This window comes from Anolis carolinensis, chromosome 5 (assembly GCF_035594765.1).
Source record: "Anolis carolinensis isolate JA03-04 chromosome 5, rAnoCar3.1.pri, whole genome shotgun sequence".
In the NCBI taxonomy this organism is placed as follows: domain Eukaryota; kingdom Metazoa; phylum Chordata; class Lepidosauria; order Squamata; family Dactyloidae; genus Anolis; species Anolis carolinensis.
Window position 1 is genome coordinate 184,943,675 of NC_085845.1, and position 20,392 is coordinate 184,964,066.

The following is a 20,392-nucleotide window of genomic DNA, read 5'->3' on the forward strand; positions in this document are numbered from 1 at the left end:
TGTAATTGATTAGTAAAGGTAAAGGTTTTCCCTTGACATTAAGTTCAGTCGTGTCCAACTCTGGGGGTTGGTGCTCATCTCCATTTCTAAGCCGAAGAGCCAGTGTTGTTCGTAGACTCCTCCAAAGCCATGTGGCCAGCATGACTGCATGGTGTGCCGTTATCTTCCCGCCGGAGCAGTATCTATTGATCTACTCACATTTGTATGTTTTCCAACTGATAGGTTGGCAGAATCTAGGGATAACAGCAGGAGCTCACCTCGCTCCCCGGATTCAAACTGCCGACCTTTCAGTCAGCAAGTTCAGCAGCTCAGTGGTTTAATCTGCTGCACCACCAGGGGCTATTATTAATTAACAATCTACTATTGGGCCCCTGGTGGCACAGTGTGTTAAAGCACTGAGCTGCTGAACTTGCGGACCAAAAGGTCCCAGGTTCAAATCCCGGGAGCGGAATGAGCGCCCGCTGTTAGCCCCAGCTCCTGCCAACCTAGCAGTTCGAAAACATGCCAATGTGAGTAGATCAATAGGAAGGTAAGGGCGCTCCATGCAGTCATGCCGGCCACATGACCTTGGAGGTGTCTACGAACAACGCCGGCTCTTCGGCTTAGAAATGGAGATGAGCACCAACCCCCTGAGTCGGTCAAGACTGAACTTAACGTCAGGAGAAACCTTTACCTTTACTTTATTGTTATTATTAATATTAGCTATTATTTATTAGCTATTGGTAATTAATATTCAAGTATTTTAATTGGCTATTATTAATTATTAACTATTGTTAATTAATTAGCTATTAATAACTAGCAACTATTGATCCTTTTGCTATTTTAATTAACAATCAACTATTGTTAATTATTTGGCTATTATTAATTAGTAATCAACTACTGTTAATTAGCTATTATTTATTATTATTATTATTATTAATTAATAATAATCTTATAATTAATTTTTAGAACGAAAAATATTCCAATAATCTTAAGGATTAATATTAATCCTAGATTTATACTATGATTCCTACAGTATAGAATTAATATTAAGTAATCAATCGATACACATTGTAGAAAAGCCTAGGAAGCCTTTCGCCTTTCAATAGAGCAGGCCAAGCGGCCCGCCATGCCCTTAAACTACATTTCCCGACATGCTCCGCTTCGGCCTCTCTCTTCGGGACGCCAACAGCGTTGTAGGAAAGTCTAGGACAGCCTTTGGTCTTTCAACAGAGCGGACCAAGATGGCCGCCATACCTCCAAACTACATTTCCCGTCATGCTCTGCTTCCATCTCTCTCTTAGGGACTCCGAGCAAATTCTTCACCTCTTTCCTTTCTGTTAGGGAGACAAAATGATTGAGGAGTCCTATGAAGCTAGAGGGCGCTGTGTCCGGAATTGAGGGACGGCCCCTTCCTCGAGGGATTCTCCGGCCTGAGAGGCGACCATGAATAATCTCGGTGAAGGCAGCAGGTGCGGGGCCGTCAGGTCCCTCTTAGACCAGTAAGTGGCGGAAGGGGAAGCATTCTAGCTCACGTAGGGCGCTTCTAGACCAGGCCTGGGCAAGCTTGGGCCCTCCAGGTGTTTTGGACTTTAACTCCCACAATTCCTAACAGCCTAACGGCTGTTAGGAATTGTGGGAGTTGAAGTCCAAAACACCTGGAGGGCCCAAGTTTGCCCAGGCCTGGTCTAGATGCATCCATTCATGCTCACTCACCATCTTGTGCTTAGTATTGTCTGTCAACAACAGTGACCAGTTCAGGCCTGTCTTTGCACAAAATAATAAGGCAAATTATATTTTGTTGAATGTGGTCGAACAATGATCTAATTCTTTATATTAACAAGAAAGTATCTTATCTTCTTAATGGTCTCTTTTAAATAATCCTTTTCTCCTCTTTTAGATGCCTTTATTGCTTAACAAGAAACATATCCAGATACGCTGCAGAGATTAAGCCTTTGCCCCCCAACCTCAAAGATAAGTTAATTAAATCACTCAGTGTCCGAGGACTGATCACCGATTCGAATATTAGTATGGTAAAGTTCATTTTTACGGCTTTTTTTGTTATTGTTTGTTGTTGTGTCTAAAAAAATGGAACAAGCCCCATGAGGAGCGGCTTAAAGAGCTGGGCATGTTTAGCCTGCAGAAGAGAAGGCTGAGAGGAGACACTATAAGGGCCATATACGAGTATAAATATGAGAGGAGAAATCCATGGGAGGGGAGAGCATGCTTGTTTTCTGCTGCCCTGGAGACTAGGGCGCGGAACAATGGCTTTAAACTACAAGAAAGGAGATTCCACCTGAACATTAGGAAGCACCACCACTCTGGGGCAGAGAGTTCCACTGCTGAACAGCTCTCACAGGAAGTTCTTCCTAATGTTCAGATGAAATCTCCTTTCTTGCAGTTTGAAGCCATTGTTCCACGTCCTAGTCTCCAGGGCAGCAGAAAACAAGCTTGTTCCCTCCTCCTTATGACTTCCCCTTTTATACATGCCCCCGAAATGTCTCCTCCACCCCTGATCAAACCATCGTTTTCAACTGAGATAACTACAAACTCTGAGTAAAAGTTCTTGAGAAGGTGTCTTGACATAGGTGTCATAGGGAGACTGCAGCTTCCTCCCCAACCCCACTCTTGTTATAATATTGATGTGGGGTCTGAGAAGAGAAAGCGGGAGATGTGTCTCTGTGTGTAAGACAGTGTCTAACAGTAGAATAAATACAATATATTTGCCCCATTAGGAGCCCCCAGATGGCGTAGTGGACTAAGTGACTTGAAGGTTGGATTGCTGACCTGAAAGCTGCCAGGTTCGAATCCCACCTGGGGAGAGTGTGGATGAGCTCCCTCTATCAGCTCCAGCTCCATGTGGGGACATGAGAGAAGCCTCCCACAAGGATGGTAAAAACATCAAAACATCCGGGCGTCCCCCGGGCAACGTCCTTGCAGACGGCCAATTCTCTCACTCCAGAAGCGACTCAAGTTGCTCCTGACACACAAAAAAATTGCCCCATTGCAGTGCCCCTGATATTTGTACCTAAATTTCTCTTGCCTTCCATTCTGATTTTATTGGCATATCACATTCCCTTGAAGAGAGTGAAAACAGTAGAAGTTTTACATATGATTTGGGTGTTCTACTAATTTTATAAATAATTTCAACTCAAAGTGAGTCTCTTTGGGGCGATAAGGCGGTCTACAAATAAAGTTGTTTTGTTGTTGTTGTATTATTATTATTATTGGAGCCTCCGGTGGCCTAGGGGATAAAAGCCTCGTGACTTGAAGGTTGGGTTGTTGACCTGAAGGCTGCCAGGTTCGAATCCCACCTGGGGAGAGCGCGGATGAGCTCCTTCTATCAGCTCCAGCTCCATTCGGGGACATGAGAGAAGCCTCCCATAAGGATGGTAAAACATCAAAACATCCGGGCATCCCCCGGGCAACGTCCTTGCAGGCGGCCAATTCTCTCACGCCAGAAGCAAATCTGGTTGCTCCTGACACGAAAAATATTATTATTATTATTATTATTATTATTATGAGAACAACACGCCTATATATCTCCTGTAATTTTTGGATGAACTGCAAATTTATGGCAATATTCAAATCTTGGTGTGGATGAGGCTCTTAGCAGCCAAAATACTATTAAAGTTCTTTTCTTAGCTTTATATGCCCCTTTCAGGTCTATTTATCATGGTAAATTTGTTAAAATAGCCAAGCAGGAATACATCTTCAATATAGTGGATTGCTTGAGGCAATACAAAAATTGTCAGCTTGAAATAAAAGCAGAACTATGTTGATTGGTCCCTTGAATCGCTTTGACTTACTGATGAATGTTTCAATAACAAGTAGATAAAATTCAATGCAAAATGTAATAGTTGTGGGAACATTTTGAGATGATCTGTCCAAGGTTAAAGCTGTAATGAGATACATTTTGCAAATATTCCATCACAATTTTCTCACAAAAGGCTCCTTGATGACTAACTAGATACTGGGTAATGCAGTGGAAAAATTTGCTGATTATCATTTTGGAACAAAATGATGGATAAGCATTGTGTAGAAAACAGAAGAAATTATTTCCAAAAAGTACCCAAGTTAATCTGTTGCAGTATAAAAAAGGAAGAAAATTTCTAGCAACATCTTATCAATCATAGAGCTGGAAAAGGCCACAAAGGCCATCTAGTCCAACCCCTTGCCATGCACCCAGTCAAAGCACTCCTGACAGATGGGCACCCAGCTTCTGTTTAATGGAAATCATATGAAAAATAGCCAGTGAAACAAAAGGCATCCCTGGATATATTTTGGAGGAAGACTTCAAATAGTCTTTATAAAGTTCTACATATTTTTTGTTTATTGATGAAAGGCTTACCTGGCTGAATCACTAGTTTGCTGTGAGTTTTTCAGGCTGTATGGCCATGTTTCAGCATTATTCTCTTTTAGCGTTTTGCCTATATCTGTGGCTGGCATCTTCAGAGGTTATGTTGGCAGTGAAGCAAGTGGAGTGTAAATATATATACCTATGGAATGTCCAGGGTGGGAGAAAGAGCGCTTATCTGATTAAAGCAAGTGTAAATGCTGCAATTACCAAACTTGAAATAGCATGTGAATATCCATGAAGTTTGCAAAGACAGTCAGTGAGGGTATCTACATAGAGGTTGCCTGGCTTTTGTTGCCTGAAGGCATCCTCTGTTTAGGAGATGTTAAATGCATCCCAGCAGGTGCTCCTTCAGTATTGTAAGTTAGAGGGATCAAACAATTTATTGAAGCACCTAGTTCAGTATGAGGACAGTGGAATATATAATCAGCAATTTCTCTGCTTCTTCGCTTATCTGATATTTTTTGAGGGGAAACCACAACCACAGTTTTCCTCCCAACTTTGTTATGACTTCCCCAAGCTCTTATCTGTCACTTAGACACCCATGCCTTCTTTTCCAATTCAGCTGGAAAAAGACAGACTCTGACAGATATTAAAATCATCCAGTGGTTTTTAGAGGTATTATTTGAGCTATGCTCACCAAGAACAACTGTATGCCATACCAGTGTGTGTTTATGTGTTTTCAGTTATGGCAAGTTCATGACTTTCATAGTTTTCTTGGTCAAATATTTCAAATTTCCTCTGAAATATACCCTACAGCACCTGGTTTTCTTTGGTGGTCTGTCATCTAAGTACTAACCAGGGCTAATCTTGTTTAGCTTCCAAGATCAGATGGGATATGGTGCCTTCAGTGTATTAGATAGCAATCCCCATTTTCCTAGCCAGCTTAGAATGTACAGGTGAAGAGAAAGAGTGCTGTGCCGTACCATGTTAAGTGAGACTATAATTTTTACATTTTAGATTCTGCACCCTGCAGTAGAGACTTTGGACCTTCGGGACTGTGATATCTCAGACAATGCTCTGCTACAGCTTTGTAACTGCAAGCAACTTAAAAAAATTAATGTTAATGTTTGGAAAGATAAGAGATTGGCTGTTACCTCAGAAGGTAAGTTTTCTGTGTGATGTTTATTTAAAACAGTACTAACGGAAGAAAAGGGGAGCTTCATTTCAGGGTTTTATTTCAAATTACATTGCAAAATCATTGCTTAATACAGGTAAACTAAATACCTTGAGTTTCTCTGTTCTGCTCCAAAGGCTGTACATATGCTCTTTCTTCATAGTTTTGAACTATTTCATATAACAAGAAGTTGTCCCCCATGTTCCCTAGACCAGGGCTTCTTAAACTGTGGGTCCAGGATCACAAACAGGTTTTTTGAAGATCACCTAGTGGCTGTTTTAGATATTTACACAAATCTGTTGTCCAGTGTATATTTCAGTTATACTTCATAAAATGGGATATCAGGTCTGTTTAGCAAGCCTTGCAAATGCTTATTATCAGCAATTTTTTTGAGATTCCAATTTTATTACTCATTTCCAATTTTTTTCTCCAGAAGGTAAGGTAAGCTACTTGTGATAGTGTTAGTAAATTAAATATTAAATATTAACTTTATGTATTTCTATACAAATAATCAATGAGGGAGAGGAAAACGGTATAGAGGGTAAGGAGAGAAACATTATATAACATTTGATTGTGTTACATCCAGTTTTTGGTTTGTGTTACCCAAACACTCATTACTTGTGATATTAAAGTTTTGCAAGTTTTATATACAGTGTTCCCTCACTACTTCGCGGTTCACTTTTCGCAGATTCGCTGTTTTACGGTTTTTCAATAAGCTCTAAAAGACTATTATAAATCATAAAAAATTACAATTTACAGCCTAAGGAAGGAGAAGGCAAAGGAGCCCAAGCGGCAACGAGAGGAGGAGGCGGCAATTTATCAACACACAATTGGTTGATAAAAACTTAAAATAGTGTATTATTACTAAAATAATGAATAAATATTAAAATAAATATAGCGTCCCTACTTCGCGGATTTTCACTTATTGCGGGTGGTCCTGGAACCTAACCCCAGCAATAAGTGAGGGAACACTGTTTCCTACATATCAAAAAGAATATTATCTTCTATGAAACCTAATAGTCTTGTCTTCTTGAACCGTCTTATGTTTTCTGTCTTGTTCCATATTTCTTTTCTCCTTTTTTCTTCTTAAAAGTTCTTCTTAATTGTTCCTGTTAATTTATTTCTTTTAACTCTTGTTCAGTTTTGTTTATTGCCAAACTTTATCTTAAAAAGACAATTTAATTACTATGTTTGTTGGTAAGTTAGTGATATATAGTAAATTTTGTACACATATTTATCCTCCCCCTATTTTTTCCTCTACCCAAACTGAAAGGGGTGATTTGGGAGTCCCCCAATCACTTATAAATACCGGGCTCTTGCCAAGCTGCTATGAGAACCACTCGGAGTCCAAAGGGTTGAGGACAAACACCTTTATTGTAGCTACAGACAGACAATAGCCTCACGCTGCAGTGAAGCGAGCAAAGATTGTCTGCCCCGAGCAAATCTGCCCGGGGTCATATATATACCCTACTTGTTTATCACATTTTAGTTCCTTGGAAAAACCACCAGCACGGCCTGCGGTGGGCTGCACATCCTGACTTGTAAACAACTCCAGGATGTAGCTCACCACAAACCGTCACATGTGGAGCAAAAGTACATGTATTGCATACATTTCTCAGAATCGGCTTCACCACAAGCTTAACCACAACTGATTCTTGCTAAACATACAGGACACATGCTATTTTGTAACAAGACAGCAAGTTGCAAATTTTAAGATCATTTCTGAAGGAGAGACTAATTAATGATTTCAAACAGACAGGCATCCAACATGGAGTCACTCTGGTTCAGTGACCCCTTCAAAACTATGTATTTCTATACAAATAACCCAAATTTACTTAGCAGGTACTAGGCCTCTATTAATCAATATTTCTTATATGAGGAGTTAATTTAGATTGTCTAATATACATATATATAGATCAACAAGTTAAAATCCCATTCTTCTTAATTTCTTATACAATCAAACTTTATCTCTTCCTATCATTTCAAAAACTTGCAGTTCAATTATCCATAGTCATTCAAAACTAATTTTCTTGGCATCCATTTTTATGAGGTCGACCAAATGCCATTTAAGAATGGAGCTTCTCTCACTCGTCTTTTCAGCCATTACAATATCTTCCTTGAGCAGCCTATCTCCTGTAGTGTGTTCAGAGTTAGCTTCAAAGGTCTGATGCAACTGTCTTCTTCAGTCCTTTCATGAAATTTCGCTTTATCATCCTCATCCGACTTTGAACTTCTGTCATATCTCCTAGTTTAAATTGTGGCTTCTCTTGTTCCAACTGTGCATTTTGTCACTAAGTTTCTATCTGGGGTCCATTCTGCAATTGTTCATTTTGGATCTGTTCAATTCCTCCTTTCCTTTTTTCTCTCTTATTTGTCTAATTTGGCCAAATTATCAGTAAAAGTTTGATTGTTAAACTATTTTATACATCTGGGTTCAGGTAAACATTTCTTGGTCAGAAAGGGGTCACAAATGGAAATGTTTAAGAAGCCCTGCCCTATAGCACAATCTACCCTGATTGGCAGCAGTTCCTCATAGTCCCTTGATAAATATCAAATCTATTATCTGTTTTTTATTCAGTTTTTTTAATTAAAATTTAGACCTGGTTTTCCTTGGCTGCTAATTATTTATCTCAGGCGTGGGCAAACTTTGACCCTTCAGATGTTTTGGACTTCAACTCCCATAATTCCTAACAGCTGGTAGGCTATTAGAAATTATGGGAGTTGAAATCCTAAACACCTGGAGGGCTGAAGTTTGCCCTTGCCTCATCTATCTCCATTAGAGATTTTCTTAGAGCTTTTTCTCCAGACTTTCTGAGCCATCTGAAGTGTATAGGGTTGATGGTGAGAAGAGGCACTCTGTGTGTTGAATGTTTTTGACTAATGATAAATCAGAAAATTTACAAGTTCCTAACACAAGTTTCTACCCTGTACCCATTCCCAAAATGTATCTTTCCATGGCCTTGGGTTTTGTCTCCTTGGCAGAGAAGGAATACAGAAGAATGATATTGCGGAACCTAGCTGGAGAAACGTAAGAACAGATCTAGTAATGGGTCATAATGCATAGCAATGCCATAAGTCCTCCAAAGTTTCTGAGCTTTTGTAACCCACAGAGAGTCCTGAACTGGAGAGATAGGTTTCCAGATCACTATTTGGTAAGCAAGTCGCACAATCAAAACAGTTTTCATGTAAGCAGAACTGTTTCAGGGGCCTGTCCCTCAAATGATAGTAGGGCCTACCCAGTTTGTTCCTCTTTCTGCATGATCTGTCCCTGCTTATCAATGTATCTGCAGAACAAATATGTTAAAAAGAATATTCATAGAATCATAGAATAGTAGAGTTGGAAGAGACCACATGGGCCATCCAGTCCAACCCCCTGCTATTCCCTTTTGTCTTAACAATGGCAAAGACAGAAGAATGTGTGTGCATTTCTCATTAGCCAAAAACCAGCTAATAGCAGCAGATAAGCATAAAATTAGATCTAAAACCAGCAGCACCCACAGCCAAAATAAAACAAATACTTTTCTCCCAAGTATCATTCTCCAGGCTAGCTCCTTATATCCAGTACAACCCAGCTGCAACCTATCTCTTGCATATCTCCACCACTACTTTCTTTCACCTGTAACTCCTACTTAGAGATTACTCAGCCCTGTAGAACTAAGACTTAAATTAACTCGTTCCATCAACAACAGCTAGGCCTGACATCCCCAACCACCATCACCTGCAGAACATGATACATGTCAGCAGCGGTTGCTGTCATTTCAAGTATGGTATTGAACTCATTCAATTTCACAGTAGCTCAGGCCCAAATAAAATATCACAACAATTTGTGTAAGTCTTTGAATCTTAAGTTTGCAGGCTCTTGCGATATTTGGTTGTCTTAATTAAGGTAGATTTTGAATTTTCTGTCTCATAGACCTGGTGAGGTCAAAGTAGACATTAAGGGACATTGGCTTCTGCTGGTCCATTGTGGGGTCACAGAGCGGGAAAAAGGAAATAATTTTATTTTTCTTGAATGTCCTAAGTGGATGATACATCTTTTGGGGTGGGAGGTGCCGCGTTTGACAACACTGGTACTGCCTACCTGTGGAGTTTGGATATTTGCCCCTTCATAAACCAGTGCAGCTAACTATGTTTTTAATTCCATTTACAAAAAAAATTAGTTAGATAAATTTGAAGTGCTTTTTGTCAATAGTTACATTGATAGTGAGCTTACTTTTATAAAGTAGGAATTGTTTTTCGGCTGTTTTGTTGATTTTAGGTTGCCACATATAACAATATCAGGCAATCTTTTGAAAAGCTATGTTGTGAACTTCAAATTGCCTAACCACATGCTGTTATGATGTTTGAATTCAAAGACAACCATGTTAATGCGGCATATCAGTATCCTACCTGAGGCGACCCTCTTTGTCCGTGTATTATGGCATTCCAAGTGCAGTGGCTTGGCGGTGGAAATGTACGTAGGTAACTGTGGAGCCCTATTCTTGACTCGCATGTTCTTCCACACTGAGGACATTGGTTTCCAGGTGGAAGGTGGTCCCAATCAGGGTTGGCTTGATGCGCCTTCCTCTTGGAAAAGTGACCTTGTATGCAAAGTGACCTTGTAGCCCATTAGAAATTGAGATAAAGTGGTTGGTAGTATAAGCTTTTGTAGACTAATAGAATACATTAGCAAATTCTAGTTCAGAAAACAAGTTCTTAGTTGATTCCGGCAACTTTCTGCAGAAAACAGATGACCACAGTACACCATTTTTTCAAGCCTTACTCTTTCACTCTTATATCAGGTTTCTCATAGGAATGACCTTGGCAGCTCAGGCTTGGTTTCCCTCTCCCACACAGCTGCTCATTATCCCAAACTGAGAATGAAAAACAGTCCCTCTTCCCAGCATCACCAGCTGTGTAGTACATCTCATCAACCAGTGTTAGAAAGCGTATACAAAAGCATGACAAACCAGCATGGTAGGACCTGTGACCTTGAATAACTAAAGCGGTTGTGGATATATTCCAGTTCTGTTTCTCTTTTAAATCTTCCTTTTTTAGGGCTATTTGCATGTTTGGTTCAAGGACAACTGTTCTGAAGTCAGATGAAAATCCCAGGAAAACTGAAATGTTCTGCAACTAGTTTTTGCAAATTCCCATTGTTAATATCTGATTTATTTCACCTTAAACCTTTATTATAATCTGTGTGTTCAGATTTTTCTAGTTTTTTAACTCTTAACCATATTAGAGCAAAAACAACAAAAGGTTGAAATGTCATAGGTTCTCCTGATAGGCACAGCCGGGAGCTGTGTTTGTTAGCTAGTTTGTTAGTTTTTGTTTTTATTAGATACACTTCAGAGTTTTATTGTCCTGGGAAGTTGTCTGCAAATCGTCTTAGCTTGCACCTTGGGTGCTTGGAGTTTACGCCAGAGAGAAACAAACTGAAGACATTCTCTGTGATGGATAAGGGCACAGGCAAGAAGGGTTATAAAAGGAAAAAAGAGGGATACAGAAAACTGTGCTCAGAGAAGAAACAATCATAGGTTCTTCTATGAAATAAATGTTAGGGTTCATTATTGCATGAAGAGTCCTACAATGTATTAAAAACTAAGCCTTTTGTTATATGCAGAGCCTGTTTCGGACTAAGGAAGTTATAGACCATGAAAGCATATGCTGTAATAAATATGTTAATCTTGAAGGTGCCATAGAAATGCACTGTTTTGCAAGAAAAAAGTAATTCCCTAAAGTTGTACTTTATGAGTCAGATGTAATACCAGCTAGAGAAAAAGTACTCAAGTCTCCACTTCAAAAAACACAATTGAGTGTATATTCAGCTGTGCTGTAGGAGAAATAAATACAGTCATATGAACTATTGAACAAAAGCAAAAACCTTATCCTTCCTATCATTATCAATTTTAAAAGAACTTGTACAGAAGAGTTGTTGAACAACAAATGACTTTTTAATGCCCGTTTTCACTTATGCTCACCTAGTTGCTTGGGTTTCACTGGTCTCATCTCTCAGCAAGCCGTTTTGAAGAAAAAGGTGAAAGAGGCTGTCAGGCTGATGGGCAGCTTCAGTTTCAGAGCTCTATCGGTGCACTTTATCATGGCTTTGTTTCTTCAACCTCTTTCTCACCTCTCTCCTAACCTCCCAAGCCTTTTTTTTTCTTTTTCTTTTTCATGCTTGGTTCTCTTGTCTGTAATGCTGCCCAGATGACCCCGATGTTTGATCTTAAAAAGTTATAGCTGCCTTGAGTCTATTTTAAGAGAAAATGTGGGATATACAGAAATATAATATTATAATAATATGTTTCTGAATTGCAACATCCAGACTCAACCAAACATAATGGACATAGGCCATGCTGTCTATGAACATCTGAATTGCATTCCATAAACACTCTTTTCAAAGTTTTGTTCCTGATGTCGATTTATTTATTTATGAAAGAATATCTGAGACCATACTCGATGCTTAAAAGAGGGATCCTGATAGACTCTTCTTTCTGATAAAGAAAACAAACAGCTGAGCACCTTCAGCAAATTAAAAAAGCTCTGCTTCCTAGAAACACTAGGTTCAGATAGGGTTAACAGTTCTCTTTTAAAAAAAATTAATTCATTTTTCAAGTGCATTACGTAAAAGGAAAAGATACAATCTGTGAACAGGAAATGAATAACAGAGAAAGAAAAAAAGGGGGGAGGGGTGAAGGTTTCAGGGTGTATTTTGGTCTTCCGTTCTTTGTTCTTCATGTTGTTATTATTCTGTTAAATTTATTCTTTTCAAGTTTTCTAGACTCATCCATATTTGAGTCCGCAGGAACTCTTAGTTATTTTCAAGGCCTTTGCTTGTTCTTATATTCTTCATATTTCTTCCAATCTGTCGTTTTTAATATTTTTCCTTCACTTTCTTTTAATAGGAAGGTCAATCTATCCATATCATAGATTTCATCTATTTTTTCTAGCCATTGTTCTTTGGATGGTATTTCTTGCAATTTCCAATATTTTGCAAAGGTTATTCTTGCCGCTGTCGTAATATAAGTTAGTAATATATCATCGTTCTTGTTCAAGTCCTTTATGCTTTCAGTTAGTCCTCTGATTTCATCGGAAATGTCCTGTTTAATATTTTTTGTGTTACTTCATGTATTTGTCTCCAATATTTTGAGGTTTCTGGACAGGTCCACCAAGCGTGATAGAATGTTCCCTCTTGTTTTTTACACTTCCAACATAAATTTTGAGCATTTTTATACATTATTCCAATTTTTTTTGGCGTGATATACCAGCGATGGAACATTTCCATCCAATATCTCCTGAAGGTCTATAGAATATGTATATCTTAATTTTTTGTTCCATATTTTCTCCCATTCAGCCAATTTAATTGTATGTCCAAAATTTCTTGCCCATTTTATCATACAATTTTTTATTTCTTTTGTTTCCGTGGACCATTCTAAAATTTTGTTATATATTTTTGTGATATCTTTCTTATCATTTTGTAGGATTTTGTCCCAAATTTTTTCTGTTTCATTAAATCCTATCTTCTTATCTTTTATGTATTGTTCCTTTATTTGTGCATATTGGAACCATGAGACTTTGTTGAATTTTTGTTTTATTTCCTGTGTTTTTAATTCATAAGAACCGTTCTTCTTTGTCAGTAATTCCTTATACTTAGGCCATTCCATCCATCCTAAAAAAAAAAAATTCTGATTAGCTTCAAGTGGGGAAATCCACATTGGTATTTTTGTGTAAAAATATTTTTTGTATGTTTCCCAAATTTTTATAATCAAAGATTGTATAAAGTGGTTACCGATTTTTTTTCCTATTTTTCTTTTATTGTACCAAAGGCACGCGTGCTACCCATGTCTAAGGTTGAAACTTTCTAATGTTAATATGTCATCTTTTTGTAAGTTTGCCCAATCTTTAATCCAAGTAAGTGTGCATGCCTCAAAATACAACTTTAAATTTGGGAAGCCAAATCCTCCTCTATTTTTTGTGTCCGTCATTATAGTATATTTAATTCTTGGTTTTTTCAGGGTTAACAGTTCTCTAGGAGAGTCAGCAAACTTCACCTGGCAGGCTTGCAAAAACCTTTTATCAATCATGCAAACTAATTCAAATTCCATAATTAGTCAATTGTTGCTTTCTCTTCCAGACAAGCATGTCTTGTCCCACAATTCTTCTGTCTTTAAGATGGAACACTTCCTTGTCCCTTTCTGAAGAGATATTTTTTCTGCCAAATCACAATGGTTTTGCAATTTCTTCTCTCCTCTCTCTTTTCCATGGTTCAACTTTTGTGCTACCCGGAGCTGCAGTGGTGCAATGGGTTAAACCCTTGTGCTGGCTGGACTGTTGATATGAAGGTTGGGTTGCTGACCTGAAGGTTGGCGGTTCGAATCTGCAAGATGGGGAGAGCTTCCGTCTGTCAGCTCTAGCTTACGGACATGAGAGAAGCCACCCAGTAGGATGGTAACACATCCGGGCATCCCCTGGGAAATGTCTCTGTATACAGCCAATTCTCTCACACCAGAAACAACTTGCAGTATTTTCTCAAGTCGCTTCTGACACAATTAAAAAACCTCTTGTTCTCCAGGCTATGTATGTGTTCTTCGACATTTAACCATTCATTACAGCCATATCTTGTCAGAAGTGGCCAGAACTTAAAAGTTTATTCAGATTGACTCAGACTGAGGGTTTAGTATTTGTCATGGTAAAATCCAGACATTCTGAACATGTGTTTGAATGTGTTGCCAGCAGGAGGAAAGCTTTTTAAAAGATCTATAGCTCTGAGCCCTTTCAGGCACCATGCCATTCATTTGATTGGTTAGGACTATAAAAAGGTTATCCCTCTCAATTTTAGAAATTGAGTATAGTAACAGGCTAACATAAACAAACAAATACTCTGTCCTATCGAGACAACCACATGCTTCATCAGAAAAACTGCAGCTGCAAAGAGATACTAGGCAATTCTATTTTTCACTTACTAATAATTTGCTAATTTTAATGGAAATGGCCTGTCCACAATTTAACTACATCAGATATCAGCCTCTAAGACTTCATTCCTAACTAATAAGATATTTGTATATGAGTTATATCTGGTACGGTGACTCAGTGCTAAATGCCAAAAACTTAATAAATCCCAATAAAACAGCAATTAAAACTTACTTCAGTAGACACTGTATTTTTTCACGTGGATGCTGCAAATGTTTTTTTACATTGTCCTTAAAATAATAATTTCTTTTTTGCACACTTCATATGGAGATAAAAGTCTGTCTCTATGTAAATTACTTGTTTTTTCTCTCAAACAGGGGTCTCAGCACTGGCCTTGTCATGCCCCTATTTGTATGAAGCCTCTTTTAAACGATGCAGCAACCTTACAGACAGCGGAGTCCTTTCTCTTGCCCTTCACTGTCCACTTTTACGAATAGTTAACATAGGTGGTTGCTCCAGCATCACAGATGCATCACTGCAGGCATTCGGGCAGAATTGCAAACACTTGCATAGTGTGGACTTTTCATCTACTCAAGTAAGATAAGGGGCAATAAAAATATGTCTTGGCAGAATGATGTAAGAAGTTAAAAAGACAGTTTTAATAACTAAGAATTAGCTTTGTTATAAGAACAGTGTTTGGAAATTTTTAACCAATATTCATGTGAAATAATATTAATGATAATAATAACAATATTCTATTAATAAAAATTGATAGTACTGAGTTATTTTGCACCATCATCTTCATCTGGGTGCTGTCAGGTGTTTGGACATGGAAAAATGTTTTGGGTTGGGTTTTTTTAAATGCATATTCCCAGGCGATTCTGGGAGATGTAAATTAACAGAGAAAAGGCTTTCAACATCAATGAGCCTGCAACAGGAGGATGTGTCATTTGGGCTTCAAAGCTGTTGCCATAGATTGCCAGTGCTTATATTGTACCATAATAGGGTTTCTACTGCTGAAATCAGACTCTTTTACTGCTGTACTTGAAATGGCAGACAAAGGTTTGAGGTAATGAGACAAAGAGTTCCAGTTGCGGTAGAAAAAGACATTTTATTCTCAGTGGCCAGAGAGAATAAACAATAAGAAGGACCTCCTGTAATCAGGAAAGAAACACAGGTCCTTATATACTATTTTTGCCTTCATCTATTTACGTCATATAGGCATTATCCATCACCAATCAGTGTCAAAAAAGTCTTACTTTGCACTTTACTAATAGCTACTTTTGCATTTTCCTAAAATATAGGCTACTTTCAAGACCTCTGACCCTCCATTAGGCCTTATCTAAGGAATTTCTATCTAGGCTCTCAGGGATCAATTAATTAAGAATTCCCCCCTATCTTAGCTTGTCAGAGAGTCATTAGCACTTCTACATGACGCCAGGTCTTATCTTGACATCCCAAAAGCCTTAATTTGTCTTTTGTCTATTAGCTTATCTATTCTTGTTGACACTTGACATATGTCTCTGGCACTTAGGGTGAACTTTGGTCTCTGCTTATGGGGAGACGGTTATTTGCTAAGCAGAGTGTATTTTGGGGCTATATGCACACAATCTGCTTGTGATTACATTTTTTCTATTTCTAATATGATTACATTCAATATATAGTTTCCAATACAAGTATTATATTTTCCCAATACACCTTCATCATACTTACTATTACCATCTGTTCATCTGCTATAGCCTTTCTGCCCTGAGGTAACATATCCAACATGCACTGGAGGTAAGCAGGAAGATCTGGTGGCCCTGTGTTTCTCAGTAGTAGTTGAAACTGAGCCCAGAGAAAAATAAATAAATGGATTACTCCTGTGAAAAGGTAAAAGGCACACTACAGCCATGTTGCTGAAGGCTCCTTAGAACCCAAGGCTTGTGCTGCACCACATACTGGCTTTGTAACTATATTGATTAGAATAAGCTTTGGGTCATCTTCATGTGAATGTTGGGTAACATCTTGCTGGATGTAGTCTAAACAGTCCAGTCCAGGGAGCATAAATAAATGTTATGTGTTGTCAAAGGCTTTCATGGCTGGAATCACTGGGTTGCTGTGAGTATTTTGGGCTGTATGACCATGTTCCAAAAGCATTATCTCCTGACGTTTTGCCCACATATATGGACTGCATCCTCAGAGGTTGTGAGGTCTGTTGGAAACTAGGCAAGTGGTTTTATATATATGTAGAATGTCCAGGGTGGGAAAAAGAATTCTTGTCTGTTAGAGGGAAGTGTGAATGTTGCAATTGGCCACCTTTATTAACATTGAATAGTCTTGCAGCTTCAAAGCTGCTTCCTGTCTGAGGGAATCCTTTGTTGGGAGGTGTCAGCTGGCCCTGATGGTTTCTTGTCTGGAATTCCCCCGTTTTCTGAGCGTTGTTTACTGTCCTGATTTTAGAGTTTTTAAATACTGGTAGCCAGATTTTGTTCATTTTCATAGTTTTCTCCTTTCTGCTTGTGGATTTCAGTGGCTTCTCTGTGTAGTCTGACATGCTGGTTGTTAGAATAGTCCAGCATTTTTGTGTTCTCAAATAATACGCTGTGTCCAGGTTGGTTCATCAAGTGCTCTGCTGTGGCTGACTTCTCTGGTTGAGTTAATCTGCAGTGCCTTTTATGTTCCTTGATTAGTGTTTGGGCAGTGCTGCGTTTGGTATTCTCAATGTAGACTTGTCCACAGCTGTATGGTATACGGTAGACTCCTGCAGAGGTGAGAGGATCCCTTTTGTCCTTTGCTGAACATAGCATTTGTTGGATTTTCTCGTGGCTTGTTTCTTAAGAACAAGCCATGAGAGTAAAGACAATCATCCACCCAGAGGAAAAGTGTTCTTAGCAAACATCAAGGGAATCACTGACCGCATAGGGAAGCTGATGAAGAAACACAATGTACAAACTATCTACAGACCCACTAAGAAAATCCAACAAAAGCTACTTTCAGCAAAGGACAAACAGATTCTCTTACCTCTGCAGGAGTCTACCATATATCACATGCTGTAACAGCTAGAGCCAATGGTGGGCAGCTGCTGTCTTCCAGAGCTAATTTGACTCCAGTTCCCATAAACCTTCATGATTGGCAATGCTGGTAAAGGTTGTTGGGAGCTGTGCACTAAAAGTATCTTAAGGATCACAGTCACCCACCACTTAACTAAATATATGTAATCTTGTTTCATGAATTGGACACTTGTGTAGTTAGCAAAAGCTTCATTTGGGTAAACACATAACAATAGATCTTTTTCCCAGCCCTTGCAATCTGAAAAATTTATGTGAGGCAAAGCCAAATTTGGGCCATCAGAGCTGAATGGCGTTTCATCGAAAGTAGAATGGATAAACAGTCTATTCTGGCTGGCTGCCTGGAACTGCAAAAACAGGAACTGCCCAAGTAGCTTACAGGCTGGTATCCATGACCTGCACTCAGTTTAGATTCCTGCATCATTAGTTCCATTAAATTGGGATGAGTTAGAAAAGCTATAGTTCTAGAGGGACATGTTTACTTTGCTTCCTATTAGACTCGATGTATCTTAGACCAAGTAAGTGTAGACTTAGTCTTGACTCCTGAAACAGCATCGTTGGGGGTTTATATGCAATAATGACAGTTGCTTTATTACTGAAGACTATAGTGCTTAAGATTAATAATTTCTGTTTTTATTTGATTTTCAAAATATTTTGTTTTACTTGAATCATTACTGCATCGTATAATTTCTGTGTCAACAAGAAATCTTCTTTTTCCTCCCATTCAGGTTACTGACAATGGTGTAATTGCTCTTGTTAGCGGAAATTGTTCAAACAATTTAAAGGTAATTTTTCAACTTGTTCAATTTAAATCATAATTCTTAGTAATGCACTTATATTGCTTTGGTTGCTGGCTCTTATCCATTTCCCTGGAGTCCCTTCCCTTATTTCTGAGTAAGCATGCATAGGGATTGTGGTTTCAAATTATTTTTAATGGATTCATTTTCATTGTTTCTGTCTGAGGCCATTATTTGTCCTTCTTAAATAGGAGATCCATATGGAACATTGTGTGAATCTGACAGATGTAGCTGTGGAAGCTGTCCTCACTTGCTGTCCAAGAATATACATTCTTCTTTTCCATGGATGCCCACTGATAACAGGTGATTTGAAGTGTTAAAGCAAAGAGTTCTGGTTGATTTTTAATATGTATTTTAAATTATTGACTGAGGAGCCATAATAAGAAAGAAGCATGCAACTACTAGATTCCTTTAGATGGGAAACAGTAGAACTTGAAAGTTGCTTTTCCACAATGCAGTTTTTAAGGTTTTTATAATGTATTTTAACATTATTATTAACTGATCTATATGTATTGTTTTGATTTTATGATTGTATTCTTTCAGCATTAAATTTTGCCAATTTCTGTAAGCCACCCTGAGTCCCCTCGGATGAGAAGGGCAGGGTATAAATGTTGTTAATAAATAATTAATAAAATACAGAAGAGGCGCACTGTAATGATTCCAAGGTCTCCCATTTATGTAAGACAAGTTAAAATACCAGTTTCGCCTCGTTTGAAACCTGTTAATTCCCGTGACATCTTGGCACTTTTTTTCTTCTTGCTTTTACCTTTTTCTTTCCCACTGGTCTTTCTGTCCCTCTGTGCCAGCTTCACTGAGTTAGAATCGCACATCTCATGCTATTTCTGTTTTCTTCTCTTCCCATTTATTTTCTGTCCTGCCAAACTTCTCTCTGCCCCCTGCATGTTTACTCTTTTTCCTTGCTCTCTCTCTTTCCCACCTTTATCAAATAGCAGATATTTCCTGCCTATTCTCTCTGAAATTTGGAATATTGAATATCTTATGACTTCTGCAGATGAAAGCATAAGATGAAACTGCCCAAAAGCCCCATGGATTAAATATTTCAAGTTTGTCTCTGTTTAGGCATAATATGGCACCTGATATGGGCTACTGACTTATTCTAATTACCATATTTAAATATGTATGTCAATTTCATGTATAAGTCAATGGCAGGTTTGGGGGTTATGATTATGGATTTTGATCTGACTCATTAATACATTGGAAGTTATTTTGCAGAGCAAGAAAGCACTAATGCTGCCTAGGGACCAGTCCTCCTTGGCAGCTACTGCCATTTCTACAAAACTTATAAATGTTGTAAAATGATCACATTTGTTTGTAATCCCTCTGCATCTCTGTTTTCCCTCTCTATGTTTCACAGATCATTCAAGAATAGCCCTGGAGCAGCTGGTTGGACCAAAGAAATTTAAGCAGATTTCGTGGACTGTTTACTGATTTTTTGTTTTGTTTATTGTTTTTTGTTTCTATAAAGTTGTAAACAGTAGTTCTTTTTCAGGAAAGAACCATTGCTCGGAAAACATCTCATGAGGTAATATAGATTGTATTTATTCCTGTTGACAGCCTAAGTTGCCACACATGTTCCTTCTTGCCCATCTCTAGTTGTATTAATAATATGTTGATATTTAAAATAATGAAGACCTTTGTTTTAGCTTTTGCACAAGGATAGCATCTGAGGGCTCGAACAAATACTTGCGAACCATTACAGTCCAAATACAACATTCTGTACTGATAAGGGGCCAAAATGTAGGACGTAGTGAGTCAGCAAGGCATGGGAACAAGTCCTGAAGAAATGTTTCATGCTCAACCATTACTTATGAAGACCATTTATGTGTCAAGATATTGGTTATAATTGGAGTCATGTTGTATTTGTGTTGCTTCTGATGTTGAAATAAAAGCACCAACCTTCAAGTTTCTTTTATTTCTTTTGTAGTTGAGTGTGAGGTTTTTGCTCTGGTTTCCAGATTAATCAGAAAAAGTTTTAGCTCTTTCCTGACACCCACTGGCCAGGATGCCAGTTTTAATTCAGCGAAGAACACAGTAGGTGCAAATATGATAAATGTGACAAAAGGGTTGAATGAAATTATATGATTGGTGTATGATTGGGGTCTCGCCAAGATTGAAAATACCACCCTAAGAAGATTGAGGCCTGGAAAACTACAGAAGGTGGTGAAGAAATCATGAATCG

General features: G+C 38.4%; 1 protein-coding gene across 1 annotated transcript; it reads left to right on the forward strand.

The window, feature by feature from the left end:
- The first annotated feature begins 1,241 nt into the window (after window positions 1–1,241).
- On the forward strand, window positions 1,242–20,115 carry amn1 (antagonist of mitotic exit network 1 homolog). Its single transcript, XM_003220791.4, has 7 exons — window positions 1,242–1,481; window positions 1,880–2,012; window positions 5,297–5,441; window positions 14,723–14,940; window positions 18,124–18,180; window positions 18,384–18,495; window positions 19,568–20,115. Exons 1-7 carry the CDS (start codon window positions 1,426–1,428, stop codon window positions 19,639–19,641), a joined length of 795 nt encoding a protein of 264 aa, XP_003220839.1. The 5' UTR covers window positions 1,242–1,425; the 3' UTR covers window positions 19,642–20,115.
- The last annotated feature ends 277 nt before the right edge of the window (window positions 20,116–20,392 follow it).